The following is a 20784-nucleotide window of genomic DNA, read 5'->3' on the forward strand; positions in this document are numbered from 1 at the left end:
ACAGCTGGATGGATTCCCGCTACATGTTTTAATCCAACGTCATAGGGAACAGTGTCTTGGATAATAGTGGGTTTTAGTTTGAGAGAGATTAAGTTATTTTTTCTTGAATAAATAGTAGTATCTTAAAAAGGATCAACCATACCACCAGTAGGTGACACCCATGTTTCTTGAGCTTGTAGTTAGTTAGTTTGTGACATCATCGTTGTCTCACATTGTCAGGGAGGAATTTCGTTTCATTCTTCCTTGTATCGTTGCTGTAGTTGATGGTGATTTTGGGGCTTTCATGTAGGCACGCGTTTCTCATAGTTGCCGTCGGGAACTTTCCAATAATCCAGGAACTGGCTGGAAAATGTGAACGCATGTAAAGGTCATGCCCCTCTCAAGCTTTTCTTTGGACCGTCTCCATCCTCCCTCCCCCTGTTGTCGAGGAGAGCGCCGTGCTCGCCAGGGTACGTGCATCTGAGCTGTAGCTGAGTAAATTACGCTACTACAGAAACCTGAGGCATCAGAGAACAGGAACCTGAGAATAGGTCAATTATGTAACACGTGGAGATCAATACGTTTAATGAATAATAAACCCTGTACAACCATTTCACAACCGTCTGCCTCAAGCGGTGAATATTTACTTGAAGCGTGGGGCTTGAGAGGAGGGGGTTGGTGTTTCTGGGGTGTGCAGGACTGTGATTGACATTCTGTAAACACGCCCCCTGGCTGTGATTGGAGGAACTGCACCGGGCCAAACTTGTAAACTTCATTGCGAGCTGCAGGTGGGGCCAAAGGAGCGGATTTGATTTTCGAATGACTTAGTTTATGTGATTTTATCTGAAAATAGTGGTCGTTTCAGCAAATATGACACAAAAAAAAAAACATTTACCGACTGTAGCTTGGAGTTGGGTTTGGGGCTGGACTTTGGGGCAGTTTTCCAATCTCATCAACCCATATTTTTCCTCAACAGAACATGAACAACATTTCAAACACCATTTCATGGACAATATTTGCTCATTTTGAGTGATGGCAGCAACACATCTCACAAAAGTTGGAACGCATACAATCGTGACTTTCTTTTAAATGTTTTCATTCAGGACGTTTTGCACATGAGATGAAACATTTGTTTGATTCTTATTCTCTTCATCATCAGTCTAACATTAAATCTTTTTTGTTGTTAAAATGCCTCAGAAAGGTTCTTTAAAAGAAAAAAAAGAGAGGAAGATATTTTTCCATAAGATTTCTTTTAAATCCTTGTTGTTGTTTTTTTGTTTTACTTTCAGGTTCAATTCGAAATCAGGAGTCTTCTGAAAGCTCCTTGTCTGATTACCAGCCCCGGGCTAAAAGGAAATATGTCTTTAAAAACAGGGCAAGTGCAATTATCATCAAATACAACAGAGGTTTGTGTTTTTCTTGATTGAAGGTAGATTTTTAAAGAAAACGTGAAGGACCTGCTTTTTTCACCGTTGCCATCATAATCTCTTAACAGACGTCCTAATAGAAAAGCTCAAAGAGGAATGCTATAGTATTGAAGGTAAGCTTCTACATTTGAATTCATATCTTTAACTGAAACACCAACATATGAATATTAAGTTAATGCTTTATTTCAGATTTTTGCTTGTCTTGTGGATCATCTGAGATTGATGTGGCGCACCCGCTGTTTAAGGGGGGTCTTTGTAGTAAATGCAAGGTAATCCACTAAACCGACGATCTGTCTGTGTGCTTCGTGTCGTCTGCTTTTCAACATCCCAAATCAAAGTATCTCTGTGTTTAACCCTCATTGGAATCACCACTGCCACTAACGACTGCACAACCATCACTGTCTGCAGGTGAACTTCTCAGAGACGCTGTATCGCTACGATGAAGACGGATACCAGTCGTACTGCACCGTGTGCTGCGCAGGTTCAGAGGTCATTCTGTGTGACAACATCAGCTGCTGCAGGTGAACACTGCTCAACACTGCTCACAGATCTGAGCATGTTCTCATTTCAATTCATGATACTCCAAATCAAGTGGATTAATATGCCTTTTTGGGAACATTTAAATGTTTACAGACCTTTATTATTCAAGTAGGTCTGATGATAAAAGGCTGCTAACTTTAACACGATGCTACTTAGACGGGAACACTCTTGAGTGTGAATACGTTTAGATAAGCCGTGCTCAATTCTCTTCATAGCTCTGATTTAGCAGTAGCACTTGTGCCATTTTCAAACACTGAAAACAAAGAATTTAACCAGGAAACGAACTGTCAGACTTTTACCGTAGTGCAGGTAGCTTTTACGTTCCTCGGAAGTATTTACGTCCACAAACACCTTTTGAGAATTTGGTTTTTAATATTTTATGCAAATGTAACCCCAAGACAGTATATAAAGTAATGAAATATAGACAATTCATGAAATTATAACTGCAAACTTTAATTAATTGCATACCTTTAAACATATTTAAAGGCAAAAACATGGCACAAGTTATTCTTGTGTCCAAAAGTTGTAATGTAATGATGTAAAAAAATCGATCTTTAGACATACAAATTGATTTTTCGGAATCGAGAGGATTGATTTAGAATCGGAAAATCGATTTTTTTCCATACAGGCATACTCATCCCCACCTCCCAGTTCTTCCAGACCACCCAGACCTCTCATTTGTTTGCACATCAATCATTTCCTCCCCCGTGTATCTCCATGGCGTCCAGGTGTTTCTGTAAGGACTGTCTGGACATCCTGGTGGACAAGGGAACCTTTGACAAGCTGAAAGAAGTCAACCCGTGGAGCTGCTTCATGTGCGAGCCGTCAAAGTGCGCAGGCAACCTCCAGCTCAGGCCGGAGTGGAGCGCTAAGGTTCAAGACTTCTTCGCCAACAACGGCAACATGGAGTTTGTAAGTCCTACCTCCTTCCTTGTTTAATGTGTTATTTACTTGTTAAACGTGGTCAGGCAGATCTGCTGCCAATTACAGGTGGATGACAACCCGGTCATCTGTGACAGAGTCAAACATGCTGCGTGTTTGCAGTATAACCTGTTTAACATCAACATAGTGGGCAAGTCGCAGCATCTGAGTGAAATGTTATTTTAAGCCATTGACGAGACTCAGAAACTCAAAAATGTCCTCCTACTTAAGCCATATGGCACTTTTCCACTAGTACCTACTCGGCTCGACTCAACTCAGCCTGGTTTCTTTTCCACTACAATTCAGCACCTGGAGCAGAAGTAGGAGGTTGGAGTGAAGCTGCTGTGACGTATTTGATTGTGTGATCTAAACGAAGAAGACAACAACACTAAAGATGTAGAACCTGGAGGAGATGATAGATGTGCTGCTGGATCTGTGACTTGTGTTCCATATCAAGTTAAAAAATGAGAGAGAGAGAAGCTTCAAGCGGAGATGCTTGTTAATTTTTGTTTGTTTGTCTCTGCGCTGGTGAAAAGTCCGTTGGTAGCTGCGAGCAGCTATGAAGTGACAGAGCTCCTGGTAGATCTGGTCGTTCCTTATCGCCCATCTAGATCCCTTTTTAATTCTCTCCTCAGCCACCAGGTTTATGAACATCTGCACCTCAGAGTTGGATCAGAAACAGACTTTTGCTGCCATTGCCTGTTGAATAAAATGAAGAATCCGTCAGAGTCTCTTTCTCTGATTTCCTCCTCCTGACTCAGACGTCTGACTCCAACCCCCCGACCAATCGGTGGCCTGTAGTGTGATGATGTCAGATGCAGCCAACTCAGCAGCTTAGAACTTCGGCAGAATAGTTACAGAAAAAGTATCTACTAGGCAAGTTAGACCCCTGGTGGAAAAGAACCAAACCGAGTGGAGCCGAGTCGAGTAGGTGCTAGTGGAAAAAAGCCATTTGTGAGCTAATATAATTACTCAGTTTAATCCAAAGGTCAAAATTAAGCTTTAACTCTTGTTTTTTTTACCACAGGAGCCTCACAGAATTTACACCTGTATCCCGGCCAACGAGCGCCGGCCCCTCAAGGTCCTCTCGCTTTTTGATGGGATAGCTACAGGTAGGTTCATCATGTGAGCCAGTAGTGCAAACAACTTTAAGAAACTTTGTACGGTGGCCGAGACCCGCTATTGCTGAAAATAAAAGTAACGCTGCAAACAGAAACAAACGCCGCTGCAAATTAAAGAAACGCTGCAAATAAAAAGAAACGCAGCTGAAAATAAAACTACGCAAAGAAAAAAGCCACAACGGAAGTGAATTACCGGGGACTATTTTTGCTGATGCACCAGTGTTTTTTACGTGAGAGGAGAAGTCCCTGACCACCACACAAAGCTTCAACTTCACATTCATACAAATAACTATTGTTACCCACGCTTTAGATTATTCTTGGCATTACATGTATTATTAATGACAAAAACAACAAAAACAACAACACCTCTCACATAAAAACACCGGCGCATCGGCAAAAACAGCCCCGGGTAATTCACTTCCGTTGTGGCTTTTTTATTTGCGTAGTTTTTTATTTTATTTGAAGCGGGGTTTCTTTATATTTTCAGCGTTTCTTTTATTTGCAGTGGCATTTCTATTTGTTTGCAGCATTTATTTTATTTGCTAAGCGTTTATTTTATTTGCAGCGACGTTTGTTTCTGTTTGCAGCGTTACTTTTATTTTCAACAATGGCGGGTCTCGGCCACCGTAACTTTGGATTTAAACTCAGCCCGTGTGAATGACGGCCTGTCTTTACGTGAAAGTAAAGAACATTACAGTTTTCCCTGTTTAACAGAAGTTAAGCAGCTAATCTGAATCAAAAAGGCAAACACACTTACAGCTGAAATGGAGTTTACATATGTGCATACTTTCCAGTGACTCTGCTTCTAATTGCTTAATGGCAGGATATCTGGTGCTCAAAGATCTGGGCTTCAAGATCCAGCGGTACCTGGCCTCGGAGATCTGCTACGACTCCATCGCCGTGGGGATGGTCAAGCACGAGGGGAAGATTGAATACGTCAATGATGTTCGCACCATCACCAGGAAACACGTGAGTGCCCGCTGCAGAAAGGCCAGGCTGAAACATGTTTGTGTCTGTAGCCAGGACTAGAGGTCCTGATCTGAGCTGAAATCAAACTTTGTGAATTTAAGCTGGCTGAATGGGGTCCTTTTGATCTCCTGATCGGTGGCAGTCCCTGCAACGACCTGTCCATGGTCAACCCTAATCGGAAAGGATTGTTTGGTATGCAGCTTCTAAGCTTGAAATGAGTTTTAAAGCGTTGCATGCTGAACGCTTCACTGCCCCTGCACAGATAAGCTCCTCTTTAACCTCCCCGTGTCTTCTTTCACCTGCAGAGGGCACTGGAAGACTGTTTTTTGAGTTCTACCGCATACTCACCTTGTTGAAGCCCAAGGAGGAGGACAACCGGCCGTTCTTCTGGTTGTTCGAGAACGTGGTTTTTATGTCTGCCAACGATAAATCCGACATCTGCCGGTTCCTTGAGGTGATCAGTTGTGGTTTCTGCTCAGAGTAATATGCCAGCCCCATGGAGGCAAACTGACTGAAATAAGTTTAATACTTGATATTAGAATTCTCCTTTATTTTATTTTCAGTGTAACCCAGTCCTGGTTGATGCAGTGAAACTCAGTCCTGCTCACAGAGCACGCTACTTCTGGGGAAACGTTCCTGGCATGAACAGGTACAAACCAACGTCATCACATTCCCTTAATATGCAAAGTGACTGAAAGATGAGTGTGTTTGAAGAGTCTGATGGATTTATACTCCCGTCTTTCAGACCTGTTTCCAATTCCAAGTCTCTCAATGACAAACTGACTCTCCAGGATTGTTTGGAAGCTGGACGTCAGGCAAAGGTAGAAGTCTTTTACGATGTAACACAGTTTGTATCGCGCTCACTTTAATGTGGTTCATATTTGTAAAAGCAGTCATCCGTCCTTCCACATGGGTTAAAATCTTTGCTGTGGTTGAATTTAATCTTAAATTTGTCATCTATCCCTGCAGTTTGAAAAAGTGCGCACAATCACAACAAAGCCAAACTCCATCAGGCAGGGGAAGACGGGGCCACTTCCTGTCTCCATGAACGGCCAGGAGGATTACCTGTGGTGCACTGAGATGGAACAGTGAGTGGATTTACCAAGAGGTTTCTATGGAAACATGATGAACTTTGCTTTATGTATTGTTCTTGCTACATTCTATAAATAGAAGAAGCGATGGGTCCAAAATGCCATACTAAACAGTATATACTCAAAAAGTATACTTACGTTCGGCTCACTTTTTAGTAAATATCAGTAATATGCAATAATTGGGACGTACTACTCAGACACACACGGCTCTTCCTGCCGTTGGGAGGGGGAGTTGTTACCATGGTAACAACTCCTGTCACAGCAGCAGCAGCAGCACCGCTGTTGTTACCATGGTAACAACTCCTGTCACAGCAGCAGTAGCAGCACCGCTCCACTCTTTCCCTTTTATTCTGGCCCAAACAAGATGACATTTCTCCTGCACTGTGTGGTTTTATTCTTACTTCTTCAACTTCTAACGAGAAACAGAAGAAGAAGGCTTAACAGACGTCGTAGTTGTGTTTCCCTACCCCCTCTCACTTAACGTTAACGTTATGCCATAAAACAATAACATAAGCACTAGCTATCATTGGCTGCCTGTAGTTAGCTCATTCGTAAACTTTGCAAATACACTTACCCACACAATAAAGTGATAAATGATGAACTCATCTGGTTAATATCTTATGGAAACCAAATCAAAAGCACACCTAATTACTCACATTTGAATCGTAGCGTGATGGTGATGGTGCTGCTGCTGGAACTTTGCTTGGTACCTTTATCCTCCATTTTTGTTGGTTGCTACGTATCTGTGCAGCACTTAGCAACCAAACACCGCTGCATTGCATTGTGGGAAGTTTCTGCTTAGCTAGTGTCCATCAATCCACACTAATACATTTCTCTGGAATGAGTACGGATAGTACATACTGTACTATTGTGTACGTACTAATGTTTCGGACGCACTAAAAAATCTCACATACTGTTTTTGCTACTCATTAGGGTGGAAGTTTGGGATTTCGGACGCAGCTAAGGTTTTGCTCTATTTGACACAGTAATATTTTTTTTTTAAAGCATGAAGTTATATTAAGCACCTATTTGTTTACTAAAAGCAAATGCAGTCTCAGGATGAAAGACGTGATGGCAAGTGGCTTTTTTGAGTTTTTCTGGTCAGGCTGTCTGGGTTATCCCACTATACACGACTGTTGGATCGACTGTCATGCATTCGTGCCTGAGCGTGAAACAGAGCAAGACAAACCAGACTCTCTAGGGTTTAATCCTGCCTGAGTGCAGTCCAGATTGTCTGGTGTGTGATTTCCAGTACATCGGCCAGGCCTTTCAATATACTTTAGTGTGCACGCAGACACACTAAAATGATGTTTCCCATGTTGTCGACTCTTGCAGGATCTTTGGTTTTCCTAAACACTACACGGACGTGAACAACATGGGTCGAGCGCAAAGGCAGAGAGTCCTGGGTCGCTCATGGGCTGTCCCCGTCATCCGTCACCTCTTGGCTCCACTGAAGGATTATTTTGAAACTGAGGAGTGACGGTGAAGTGCATCTTCACAGCAGCGCAGCAGTGGTTAACGTAATGCCTTATCATTCCCTCTTTCTGTCTACTTTTATGTTTTTCAACAGACAGAACTAATGTAGGTCCTTTAACTTTTTTGAATCCTGTGATTTGTCCGTCATCCATGATCCTCGATCACCAGGATGCCAGGTCAGTTTTTTTGGTTTAGTTTTTTCAGGTTTCCTTTGGGAAATACTGTTACTGTTAATGGTGCTCAGAACACAGGCCTGTCACAAAGTGAGAGGGGACATTAGCCCGCCCTCAGGTTTTTATGGCATTTCAGACCTAAATCACTGTTTAGTCACTATGGCAACAGAGGATGTTCACTTTGTTGCCTTCACAGTGGCCGCTCAAGGCAGGGCTGGTGCACGTTTGTTGTGGTCCGTGCACGGATACACCTCTGTGAGCCGGGCTGAGTTTACTTTACATCATGAACTTGTGGTGGCTGTGATGTTGCACACGACTCCCTCCAACAACGCTCATGTTGCCTTGCTGTTTGAAAGAAACGAGTGAAACTGTGAAAGGAGTTGGTGAAGTGTGGTCGCAGACTTTTTATCCATCAAACGTTTCTAACATTTAATCTTAATGACATTGTAGAAACTTATAATTGCACAAATTGATTGTAGATTTTTTTAAACTTGTTAACTGAAGTATGAATTTAACACATGTGGTTTGATAGAACACAATGTGGCTGCAGTTAATAGATCCCGTCTGTGTGATATGAAACTTTCAAACATCTTTTAAACATCTGCAACGTCACTGTTTGTTGGTTCCTGACTACCAACCGAGACACCGAGCTCACTTTGTGCTACAGGCCCTGCTCTCTACCTCAACACTGGTTTACTGGTTACAATCTGCAGTTACAGTTTAGTTTTTTAATATTTGCTTATTTATGAATATCATGTTTTTACTTCACATGGTTTGTACTGTATCCTTTGTAAATGTAAACCATACCAGGGATGTAATGCTGTCCCTCCAGATTAGCTCAGCTTTTTTTTTTTTTTAAATCTCCATTTTAATACTTTCACCACCAATGATTTTATGGAAAATTACCTCAGTGGGTTTGCATTGGTGCTCACAATTTAGGTATTTTAAGGACTGTCATTTATAGAGAACAAAAAAAGATATTTTGAATTGAGTCACAGACAATGAAATAACAGTTTTACTGACTTGTAAAGTAGGACCGGACCTTAAAGTGCTGTAATTGTGGTTTTGCACTTTTAATCCCATGAAGCATGTACACTAAAACATAACGTTAGAATGTAACAGCATTGCGTGGAAGCGCAAGAGCAAAAAAAGCTTTGGTGTGAATTTGGTGCTGAAAATGATGTTGTCAATATGATCAGTTCATCCAGGAATCAGGAAGGCGCTGAGTAGATGAACGATAACTGTGACCCTGCGTTGCTTCCCAGCTGCTTCTCTGGGTTGGTTGATGTTATATACAAAACCACTCAAAGGTTCTGTAACGCTCACTGAGCTTCAGACTCATCTCATTTGTTTGAGTTTTTAATTTTTATGTGTTATGAGTTTTTAATGAATTTTTTGTGATTTTTTTCTTCACTTCCTTAATTCTCTGCAAATGTGGTCAGTAATGTTCAGAAGTTTTTAAATCATGTTTTTATGCACAATTGTTTTTCTCATATGCATCATGAAATCTTTATTCGGGGTCGGTTCATGTTACCGTAGTTTCATGTTTCAGTCAGTGTTGCAGATGCGTACAGGAGGGAAGACAGCAAACAGATGTTTGCATGATTGATCTGCAGCCACGGTGCTAACTTTGCTGAAATGATTTGCATTTTTTACTTTTACCCCTGACATCGACTGGCACCTTTTTAAACTATGTAGTCTTCTTTTCAATGGTGATAGTTCAGTTTTTAGTTTCCTGATGAAATGATGTAGAAAGAATGTTTGTTTTTATTGGTGGAAAAAAATGGGGACTTGATCAATAAAAGCATGTCCGTGTGTGATTTCATCATGTGTCTTTATTGATTTTATAAAATTAAATTTCTGTAACTAAAGTTTTGATTTAACCACATTCATGAACAAAACCACATTCATGGACAATCAAGCATATTCTAGTCTCACGGTTTAATTATAATATGCATAAACTGTGTCTGTTAAAGAAAACATGAGAGAAGAAGCTCATTAAATCTGTGGGTCAGTATTTCTTTTACATTGGCTCTAGAGGACATTTTCTTTAACCAAATATGCAGCTAAGGAAATTGACTGTATTATATAATGCATTTCTGCCCACTCAAAGTGTTTAACATATACAGACATCTTATTTCTCCCTATTACACCTAGGAAGTGATGTTGCTATTGTACATATACTTGCACTCCAGTGAACATATCCGGGAGTGCAGGGTTCTGTGTCTTGCTCAAGGGCGCACCGATGTATGAACTGTGGCAACCTTTCCTCCAAAGCTTCAGGCTGTGGCTCATGGGAGGTGCGATGGGAATGAACTCCTGCATGAACTCCTGCTGCTGGCAGAGTTTTTACAGTGAAGCCTTCTGATATGCCATCTGACATTCAATTTGAGCTTATTAACGTGCAGTGGGATTCCGCTATGAAGGATAAATTTGGGTCCGTGGGATTGGATACGTTTTATCAATATCTCGTGCCAGGTTATCCCAATTTAACAGCCATGGCTGCAAAGGTTCTATGCATGTTTGGGACTACTTATCTTTGTGAACAGGTGTTCTCCGTAATAAAAAATAATAAAAAAAAGCAGCGCTCAAGGTTAACAAATAAACACTTAAATGACATTGTTAAATGTGCTGCTACTCAGGATTTGACACCTAATATCAATTCACTTGTGAAGGCAAAAAGATGCCACGTTTCAGGAGCAGCAAGTAGACTGCAGGAATGCAGTGAGAGAGAGAGAAAAAAAGTGCGATGACACAAAATTTGTTTGGATTCATGAATACAGATCATTAAAAATAAGATTCATCTGGTTTCCTATTTAAGACAATTAATATTGTGCAGTATGTTTTCAGTATAGCACTGCTATAACTTTTATTTTGTATTTCTATTTTTATTTATTTCAAAGCAGTATGACAATTAAGGCAAAATATTTTTTTTCATAGCTCCCACCTGAGTTTGTTAATGTGGTGAGTTGGTTCAGGTGTAAAACTGCATTCACTCAACTGTTAAAATAAACCAGTTGTTAACACATTCACCGCCAAACATGAAAATCATTTTTTTCCATTGTTTTGAATAAATGTGTTTTGCTTAGAAAAGATCCCTTGTCATCCATGATTATAATATGTAGGGTAGGCTACAAATGTAGGCTGAATGATAAAGCATAGTACTGAAAAACAAAGCTAAATATTTGGAGTTGACATTCTTTTACTGATCCGGCCCACCTGAGAACAGAAAGTCTGGATCCGGCTCCAGAGCCAAACTGAGTTTGACATGCCTGATCTAGAATTAACTGGGAAATAACAAAAATAAATTTCTTACAACATTTAAATAGGCAATAGAGGAATTGTGCAATTAATTATTAGTATTGCATTTAAAAAATTATAATTTTATGAGTTTAAAAGCATATTTCAGAAAAAAGTATGATTAAATCCCAGATTGATCCAGGATTACATATTGTATTCCAGATTTAATCTCCAGCTCCTTTTCTCTGCAGCTTTTACAAATGTTTTCCACGGTTGAATTAGTTTCATGGTTGATCATCTTGACGTAGTTTTTCTGGGACAGTGGGAGGTTTGTTTCTTGAAAGTAGAAAGAAGAAGTCCAGGATGTGTGAAAAAGGCTTGCCATCTCCTCCTGAGTTCATCCGGGATGATTCCGCTGCAGGAAGACGATCCAGGATGAGGAGGTGCAGCTATGTCAAGCCAGGTTGAACTAATTCTGGTACGTGCACGTTGACGTCTGTCTTAAGCAGACCGTGAGGTCGGTCCCAGATGTCCTGATTCAGAAATGGAGAGGACGAGTGTTGCTGATGTTTCACCGAGTGAACAACAGCTTCTAATGGAAACATACGAGGAGCTTAAACAGCTGATATGTGCAAAAATGTCCTCCAGACGCTGTTAATAAACTCAGAGCGTTCAGCTCAACATATGAGCTGTAGAGCTCATTTACTGAATAACTTGTTACTGTGGCTTAAATTAGTTAAACCAATGTTGGTTTCCTTTGACTACTGTTAAATTTCATTTAAACTAATACAAGTCTAGCAAATATAAAACTCTCACCATGGAAAACATCTCTTTCTAGGTTTTTAATATCATGTCTTAATACGTCTTTATTGGGGCAGCAGCATGATGTCATGAATATTGATGAAGCTCTTGTTCACTGGTTCTGTTGGAATGTTTTAACCTGCATCCTGGTGGCTTCAGCTCACATCTTTTATTCTTCATTCAGGTTGGAGGACTGCAAGTTGTCAGAGATCAGCTGTTCTTCTCTGATTTCAGCTTTGAAGTCCAACCCCTCCCCTCTGAAACATCTGGACTTGAGTTTCAACAAGAAGCTGCAGGATTCAGGAGTGAAACATCTGTGTGGTTTCCTGGAGAGTCCAGACCGCAGACTGGAGACTCTGAGGTCAGACATGTTTTATTTGTTTAGTTGAATCTGATGTGAAAGTTGTGTTGACACTAACCTGCAGACATCAGGCGGATCTCCTGCTGATCCACACTGACCATCTGACTGCTCTGGTTTCTTCTTCTCTGGTGTCTTTATTCAGGTTGAAGAGCTGCAGTTTGTCAGAGATCAGCTGTTCTCTCTGGTCTCAGCTCTGGAATCCAACCCCTCCCATCTGAAACATCTGGACCTGAGTCTGAACAACCTGCAGGCTGCAGATGTGGAGCAGCTGTCTGATCTGGTGGAGAGTCCAGACTACCAGCTGCAGACTCTCAGGTCAGTGGAGGTTAGAGTCGGTCCTGCTGCTTCAAGCAGTTTTCTATTAAAACCAGTTGGTATCAGAGCAAAGATCCAGTGTTTCCAGTGAAGCTGCAGCTTCTCAGCGGCTGCTTTCCTCATGAAGCTGTGAGAGGAGGATGATGACATGCTTCAGGATCAAATGATCCAGATGTGTGATGTAGACCAGTGTTGTGCTTGTGTTCACGTGTCCAGAAATAAAGGTGTAGTCCAGCTGACAGCCTTCCAGGATGTACAGACACACAGCTGCTCCACTGCAGCTCTGAACACCTGAAGTCCTGGATGTGCTGCATCACTGACTGACAGCTGATGGAGGAGTCTGCAAACACTCGTTTAGCTCCTCTCTTCGTTCTTCTTCCCTCTTCAGGTGGAGAGAGTGACCAGGACGGTGTTTGTGCTGAGACAGGATGAGTTGTGCCCTGATGGTCCTCGGGGGCTGAAGCAGCACCAGTTTGTGGGGACAGACTCTGACTGGACCGTGATGATGATGAAGATGATGTACATAGTTTCTGAATAGGAACAGAATAAAAACATACTATTCACAGGTTATTGCACATCAGCTGATTATTTAAGTTCATTGAATAAAAGGAAGAAAATCAAAGTTTTTTTCTTGACCTACATTTTACCATTTCTTATTTTTATCCGAGTCTAAAGTTGAAATATGCAAAACAAGACAGTTTTTTGTGCTAGATTAAAAGACGAAAAACAAAATAAAATGTCACTTTTCAATTTGTGATTGACAATAATAAATAGACAGAAAGAATGAAACACAGATTAGCGACAAACCCACGCCAACGTGTTTGAAACATGTTACTGCCATCAAATTTAAAATAGGCTAATTGTATTCTTAGATATGGCAAAATATGTGTTTCAACATCTGATGTGTCATTTATCAGATGTGTCATTTATTATCACTAAATCTGTCTATTACCACCTGAATAACATTGCTAGAATTAAGGGGTTTCTGTCTAAACAAGACATGGAAAAACTTATCCATGCATTCATTTTCAGTAGGTTTGATTATTGCAATGGCATCTTTACAGGCCTTAACAAGAAATCTATCAGGCAACTACAGCTGATCCAGAATGCTGCCACCAGAGTCCTTACAAACACCAGGAAACTGGACCATATTACACCAGGAAACTGGACCACATTACACCGGTCATTAAATCACTACACTGGCTTCCAGAGTTTAAAATCTTACTGCTGGTCTACAAAGACCTGAATGGTCTTGGACCAAAATACATGCTGGATCTGTTAGTTCCTATGAAGCTCCCAGACCCCTGAGGTTCATCTGGATCTGGTTTGTTGTGGTTCCAGAACCAGAACCAAGCAAGGTGAGGCAGCGTTCAGTTATTCTGCTCCTCACCGGTGGAACAAACTTCCTGTAGACCTGAGGTCTGCTCCAACTGTAGATCCTTTAAATCAGGATAAAAACATTAGTTTACTGAATTACTTACCTGCTGTACTCTACTGCCCTTACTTTTTAACAACTTGTGCTTTTTATTATTTTACCTCATCATTTTATTTGTTATTTACTGTTCAGTTGTATCTTGCTGCTTTTAATGTTGATGTAAAGCACTTTGAATTACATTGTGTTGAATTGTGCTATACAGATAAACTTCATTTACCTTACCTATTCTATTAGGAATAAAATGTGTTAACGAGATCAGAAAATCATTGCCTTCTGTTTTTTTTTATTTCAAACGGATCCCCAACTCTTTTGGGTTTTTTGTGTGTGTGCGCGCGCACTGCCATCTGCATCACGTGGTGCTGCGCTAACGGCCGGTGTTCTGCCCATTTTTGCTGCTTTGCCAAAAAACGTTGCCTAACGGCCTTTGTAGAGCTACAATTTTACTGTGTTTTACTCCCTAGCCCACTTCGTTTCCCCCCAAGTGGTCCTTGTCGCTTGCCAGGCCGTCATTGTAAATAAGAATGTTCTTAATGACCTGCCTGGTTAAATAAAGGCCAATGACTGAATGATTATCAAATAAAGCCATAGAATTGTTTTTTTTTCTTCTCTTTATCGTATAATGTTCACAAAGTGTAATGCAATTCATGTCATGGGTCGTGTATTTTGAAGGATCAAATAGTCAACATCCCATATTATCAATTTAGCGTGGCAATCAAACTTTGAAAATCGACTGTGGGCATGCGCAGAACCACAAAGTAGCAGTTCTCGGCAGATAGCAGAAATAGTCAGAACACCGGTAGGAGGAGCTCGAGTCCAACCAGTAACGGCCGCTAGGGGGAGCAGTCCACCCGCGACACTAACGAGGGAGCGACGAACACTTCTGTTTTCATCAACCATATCGCTATTTTCGGTAAGTTGTGTCTAATGTTCAATTGTAAATAGGTTATTTAATTTTATTTTACTCAGAGCTGTCCTTTTTTATTTGTATTTTTATTTTTCCCTACCTCAAACTGCTGCACCTTAGATGTTTATCTGTACATATGTCAAAAATACCACATTTGTTTATTTGTTTATTGTTTATCTACTGCGAAAGAGCGAAATTACCGGAGTCAAATTCCTTGTTGGACAACGTTCGAGCCTGGCCAATAAAGCTGATTCTGGTTCTGATGTTAATAACACCGAGTGGTTGTGTGAACCGGTAATTTGCGTGACAACGGTTCGGTTGGAGAAAGTTAATGAGGTTAATGGAGCCTAATTGAGTTTTATTGTAAATATTGTTTTATTTTATTATATATAGCATACCATCTAGATGTAGTGTTTACAACATACATTTGGGAGATAGATTCTAGGAAATTAAAGGAAAGGGAAGGAAAAAGTCTTGACGTTGGCGGGAGTTACGACCGTTAGTCGCACCAGCGCCATTTTGTGTCTGAGCGAGAACTGTTAATTTAATCTGTTTCGATCAATAACTTCGTTTTCACCGAACACACATTTTCTACGACTAGCTGTGACAGACCTGGTGTAAACTACAAGCTGAAACCCGGCAGACCTGGTTCAGGACTCGTATAGACATGTATACATAGACGCGCTGACGGCGCTGGCGAGCCGTTGGGCCGCCATCTTGGAGCGGTCACCCAACGGCTCGCCGTTGGGTGACCGTCGTAGACGCCGCATCGAGTCGTAGACGCCGCATCGAGTGTTCGTGCTGCTGCTGCGACACGTCAACGTCGCCGCCATATTGGATGTGGCAAGACTGCGCTGTAAACTAATACAAGTAAATGAACTTAAATTCATAAAGCGCCTTTCTACAAATAAATTTACGTTTTACGTCTCATTTATTCATTCACACACGCACTAATATACTTGGGAAACAGTTAGGCACCAAATATAATATATTTAATTTTCTCAGATGGCAAAAATAAGAACTTTATTGATCCCACATTAGGGTTGTCACGATACCAAATTTCTGTTTCGATACCGATACCAATATGTATTTCGATACTTTTCGATACTTTTCGATACTTTTTGTAAAAAGGTGGAACACTCTCAAATGTCAATATTTTCCTTTATTTTAAAGCAGACTTTGGGAACAATAACAACAATGAATAAAATAAATAATTGGCATGGGATATTAAAATGTTCAAACCTTTAGAACTGTGTGAACAAGTAAAATAAAGCAATGCCATTCAAATTAAAGTCACCATGTTAAATAAAATACTGTAGCAGCAAAAACTCCTGCTTCTGAGTGGGTGGTGTCACCCTCTCTGAGCCAGGAGCACTAGTCTTCTGTAATTGGGGGAGGGAGGGGGTACGGTATTTTAATTAACATGGTCATTTTAATTTAAATGCCATTGCTTTATTTTACTTGTTCTCATTGTTCAAAAGGTTTGTGTTTTGAAACTATAGGCCACATGAAACATTAAATGGGCATAACTAGAAAAATAAATTGAGGCTCATTCTATCATCTACAGGACTGTCTCAGAAAATTAGAATATTGTGATCTTCTGTAATGCAATTACAAAAACAAAAATGTCATACATACTGGATTAATTACAAATCAACTGAATAATGCAAGCCTTTTATTATTTTAATATTGCTGATCATGGCTTACACTTTAAGAAAACTCAAATATCCTATCTCAAAAAATTAGAATATTCTGGGAATCTTAATCTTAAACTGTAAGCCATAATCATCAATATTAAAATAATAAAAGGCTTGCAATATTTCAGTTGATTTGTAATAAATCCAGAATGTATGACATTTTTGTTTTTTTAAATTGCATTACAGAAAATAAAGAACTTCATCACAATATTCAAATTTTCTGAGACAGTCCTTTAGGATAGGATTAGATATTGTAGGCTAATGGAATGTTTTACAAAAGTGTGTTTTAATATATAATATTAATTAATATAATTCATTGCCTTAATGGTTTATAATATATATGAAACATTAAATAATATTAAAATATAAAAAATATATTAAAGTTATATTATAGTCTGTGGAATTTATTTAAATATTTTAAGATTGTAATTTTATTTTTTTTTAATATTTAAAAAATTGCATTTATTAACCATGGACATGTTTTAACTCTCTGTATAGGCTGCTGTAGGTTTACTACGGGCTGGGAGAGGCTCTGTACTTCTTTAATTGACATGACAGTGCAGTGAACTGGTGAACAAAGTTATCAGCTGTCGTTCTTGACTGAAGTCGTGGAACAAGTCCGCGTGGTTGTCCTTTAAATGTTTGGACAAGTTTGAAGTGTTGCCTCCTTTTGCGAGACACACTTGTAGCAGCGCTCGCACTGCGGTTTGAACCCGAAATATTTCCACCGTACTTCGGGCCCCCATTTTGTCCACAAGTACGGGCTTTTCTGCAGCTGCCATCTCTATTTATTTCAACTTTATTTCAACCCGCTCTGTCTGTCTAAAGCCGGAAATATACTCTACGCACGTAACCTGCGTAGCCTGCGTAGCCTGCTTTGTGTCTGTTCATGCTCCACTGCGTACGTCGCGTACCACCCGAGTAGAGCCTGTCATACCGATGGTGACCGATAGGGGGCAGTAAGCAGAGCAACAGTTGGAAAAGCTACTTATATTAAGTAGCAGAAGTAGTAGCAGCAGCAGCGGTAGCAGATTAGAAAAACGAACACTTTTACAGGACAATATTGGATGATGTAGGAGATTATAACATCGTGTGAATGTGTATGAGTGTGTATGAATGTTTGTGGTGGTCGGAGGGGCCGTTTGGCGCGATATGGCAGCCACGCTCCCGTCAGTCTGCAGGGCAGCTGCGGCTACAGACGGAGCTACCACCGGGGAGAATGTGTGTGAATGAATAATTATCTCTGTAAAGCTCTGGGTGCCTAGAAGGAAGCTAAAGAAAACCATAACATTATTATTATTATTATTACTCTTTTTTTAATGTGTATTACTTATTTATATTACTGTTTTACCCCCTTCCCTGTGTGTGTGTGTGTGTACTTCTGCTACGTGAGTTTCCCCGTTGAGGGAGTAATAAAGGACTATTTTATCTTATCTTATTATTATTGCTTATTATCAAAAGTGGATAGTCTTTCCAGACTAATTTATCCAGCATTCTCCTCACCCATCTCAACAAGAATGACGAAACAATAAATCCAGTTAATTTTAGGTTCATATGGAGAAGTAGATGTCAATATATAAGAAAGATTAACATGGTCAAAAAATGTATTGTTCCTAATATGATTCCAAGTCATTCAATAGTATTTTTATTGAAAAACAGAGTATTTAAAATAAAATAAGTCCCGTCAATTGACTCCTGGCTCCCGGCTCCGCTTCCTCCCGGCTCCGGGAGGCACCGAGGCTCGGCGCGTACCTCCGCCGGGGCTCGGTCGCCGGGGCTCGGTCGCCGGGGCTCGGCGGCCGGGGCTCGCCATCCGCGGTACTCCCGGGGACTCTAGTCCCGCAGCACCAGTGAGTATTTTGACCGGAGAGATTATAAAATACCGGACTTCGGCATATTTTACCGGACAACGGAAACCCTGGGGGGAAGTTAAATATTGCATAAATATATGCACGGGGAACTTTCTCCAGGGGAGAGCAGCATAATCGTGCCAGCCGGGATCAGACCTTATTATAGATCCATGGATCAGACCGGGAACAGCGATACTAGCGGCCAGAGCGAGAACTGCAGGTCGCGTACGCGTTCAGTGTCTTTTTGAGAACGTGCACGTCGACGCGTCAAATGTACGCAGGATACGCAGGATACGCGAGACGTGACGTCACGCGTATCCTGCGTCTCGCGTACGCGTTCTGAACTGCAAGTATAAACGCGGCTTAACACGCGACTTCTCGTTTGTCTCTTTTCCTCCGTCTAAACATGCGAGTGGGAGGGGGAGGCGGCTCTGCTTCTGCAACTACGTCACACTCGCGGACCTCGCCGTGCTTAAAGAGACAGGCTCCAATTTACCAATTCGTTTGCATAGAAAAAATATATAAAAGTACCGTTTGTTTTTAAATGCTGGTATAGTACCGTTTTCAAAACTCTAGTACCGCGGTACTATACTGGTACCGGTATACCGTGCAACCCTATCCCACATAGGAGGTATTCATGTTATATCAGCTATAGAGAACAAGGTAGTGCCGAAAAACAATACACAGGACTGTCTCAGAAAATTAGAATATTGTGATAAAGTTCTTTATTTTCTGTAATGCAATTACAAAAACAAAAATGTCATACATTCTGGATTGATTACAAATCAACTGAAATATTGCAATCCTTTTATTATTTTAATATTGCTGATTATGGCTTACAGTTTAAGATTCCCAGAATATTCACATTTTTTTAGATAGGATATTTGTGCTTTCAGCTTTCAGCAATATTAAAATAATAAAAGGCTTGCAATATTTCAGTTGATTTGTAAAGAATCCAGAATGTATGACATGTTTTTGTAATTGTATTACAGAAAATCACAATATTCTAATTTTCTGAGACAGTCCTGTATATTCCCGCTCACAAAAATAAGAAAAATAGAGAAACAAATTTTCTCATCAACAAAACATGTTATTTTATAGTCTGAAAAATGGTTCAAATGTTATTTTGTTGTCTGAAAAATGGTTCAAATGTTATTTTGTTACTTGAAAAAATTTAAATGTTTTCTTGATATATAATATTTGGTGCCTAACAGTTTCCCAAGTATATTAGTGCGTGTGTGAATGAATAAATGAGACGTAAAACGTAAATTTCTTTGTAGAAAGGCGCTTTATGAAAATAAGTCCATTTACTTGTATTAGTTTACAGCGCAGTCTTGCTACATCCAATATGGCGGCGACGTTGACGTGTCGCAGCAGCTGCATGGTGCGGATACGTTTCTATGTCTATGACCCGCTCCACTCAGTGGGGCCGCCATCTTGGAGCGGTCACCCGCTCCACTCTTCGTCATCTGGATGGCTGCGCAGTTAAGTGTCAGCGCATTTAGGCTTAACAGTAATAGAATATTCTGGCATGTGAGTATGATAGGTAGGCTATTTTGCAAGACACACAATACATATATATATATGTGTATATATATATATGTGTGTGTATATATATATATGTATATATATATATATATATATATATATATATATATATATATATATATATATATATATATATATATATATATATATATATATATATATATATGTATAATACACACACATACATGTAAAAACACGACTATTGTAGTGGCCACTCACTAGCAGGACACTAGTTTCAGTGGGTTAGAATTCACAAGAATGATCTAGCCGTTATTAACGATGATTGTGACTTTTCAGTTAGTGTTCTGTTACTGTTGGTTACCGGCAGTTGAAAGGACAGACGGAAATAAACAACAAAAATTTTTCTTTCATCCACAAAAAGCGTTCATCAGCTCTTTTGTTCCCAAACTCCTACACTATACTATATATACTAGAGAAACAGAAGCAGATCGTGTAAAACTCAGCTTTTTTAATAATATGAAGAAACAATTATAAACATATATCCACATATATATATATATATATATATATATATATATATATATATATATATATATATATATATATATATATAAGGCCGGTGCGGGCGGCAGTTTGTTGTTGTAAACGTCATCAGATCGGCCGCTCTGAACTATTATTTTCCGATCTCCGATCAAAACCAATAGGGCCATTATCGGCCCGATCCCGATCAGGGGCCGATCAATCGGTGCATCTCTAACGTATACAACTCAGCATGAAACCAATTGTCTAATGTTTTTTTCCCCTTTAAAGCTGGGATATTGCTTATAAATGTAATTAATGCCACATGTGTTGATTTAAAGTCAGTATTATTCAGCTGGTCATTAATATTCAGATATTATTCATTCAACTTGCAGTATAGAAGATAGGAGATTTTCCCTGGAGGTAATTACTTCAACACGTCTGCCTTTCTGAGGT

At 40.0% G+C, this 20784-nt stretch overlaps 2 protein-coding genes across 6 annotated transcripts in view; both read left to right on the forward strand.

Moving 5' to 3' along the window:
- LOC133456725 (uncharacterized) overlaps positions 1 to 9508 on the forward strand; it is a 28616-nt gene extending 19108 nt beyond the window's left edge. For 4 of the 5 annotated variants that reach the window (XM_061735275.1, XM_061735278.1, XM_061735276.1 and 1 more), the window contains 13 exons: positions 1269 to 1385; positions 1475 to 1519; positions 1596 to 1675; positions 1815 to 1927; positions 2675 to 2858; positions 3895 to 3979; positions 4812 to 4957; positions 5059 to 5149; positions 5263 to 5411; positions 5521 to 5606; positions 5703 to 5778; positions 5927 to 6045; positions 7384 to 9508. In XM_061735275.1, coding sequence (XP_061591259.1) covers positions 1269 to 1385; positions 1475 to 1519; positions 1596 to 1675; positions 1815 to 1927; positions 2675 to 2858; positions 3895 to 3979; positions 4812 to 4957; positions 5059 to 5149; positions 5263 to 5411; positions 5521 to 5606; positions 5703 to 5778; positions 5927 to 6045; positions 7384 to 7528 — 1436 coding nt within the window. In that variant the 3' untranslated portion in view covers positions 7529 to 9508. Of the gene's footprint in view, positions 1 to 1268; positions 1386 to 1474; positions 1520 to 1595; positions 1676 to 1814; positions 1928 to 2674; positions 2859 to 3894; positions 3980 to 4811; positions 4958 to 5058; positions 5150 to 5262; positions 5412 to 5520; positions 5607 to 5702; positions 5779 to 5926; positions 6046 to 7383 lie in introns of those variants that run through there. The other variant, XR_009783817.1, reaches the window with a different exon arrangement.
- Positions 9509 to 19648: 10140 nt separating this feature from the next.
- LOC133456187 (dynein axonemal heavy chain 5-like) overlaps positions 19649 to 20784 on the forward strand; it is an 87292-nt gene continuing 86156 nt past the window's right edge. Inside the window, exon 1 of the mRNA XM_061734645.1 lies at positions 19649 to 19684. Within this exon, the coding sequence (XP_061590629.1) occupies positions 19649 to 19684 (36 nt within the window). The remainder of the gene's footprint in view (positions 19685 to 20784) is intronic.

Source organism: Cololabis saira, chromosome 12 (genome assembly GCF_033807715.1).
Source record: "Cololabis saira isolate AMF1-May2022 chromosome 12, fColSai1.1, whole genome shotgun sequence".
Classification (NCBI taxonomy): Eukaryota; Metazoa; Chordata; class Actinopteri; order Beloniformes; family Belonidae; genus Cololabis; species Cololabis saira.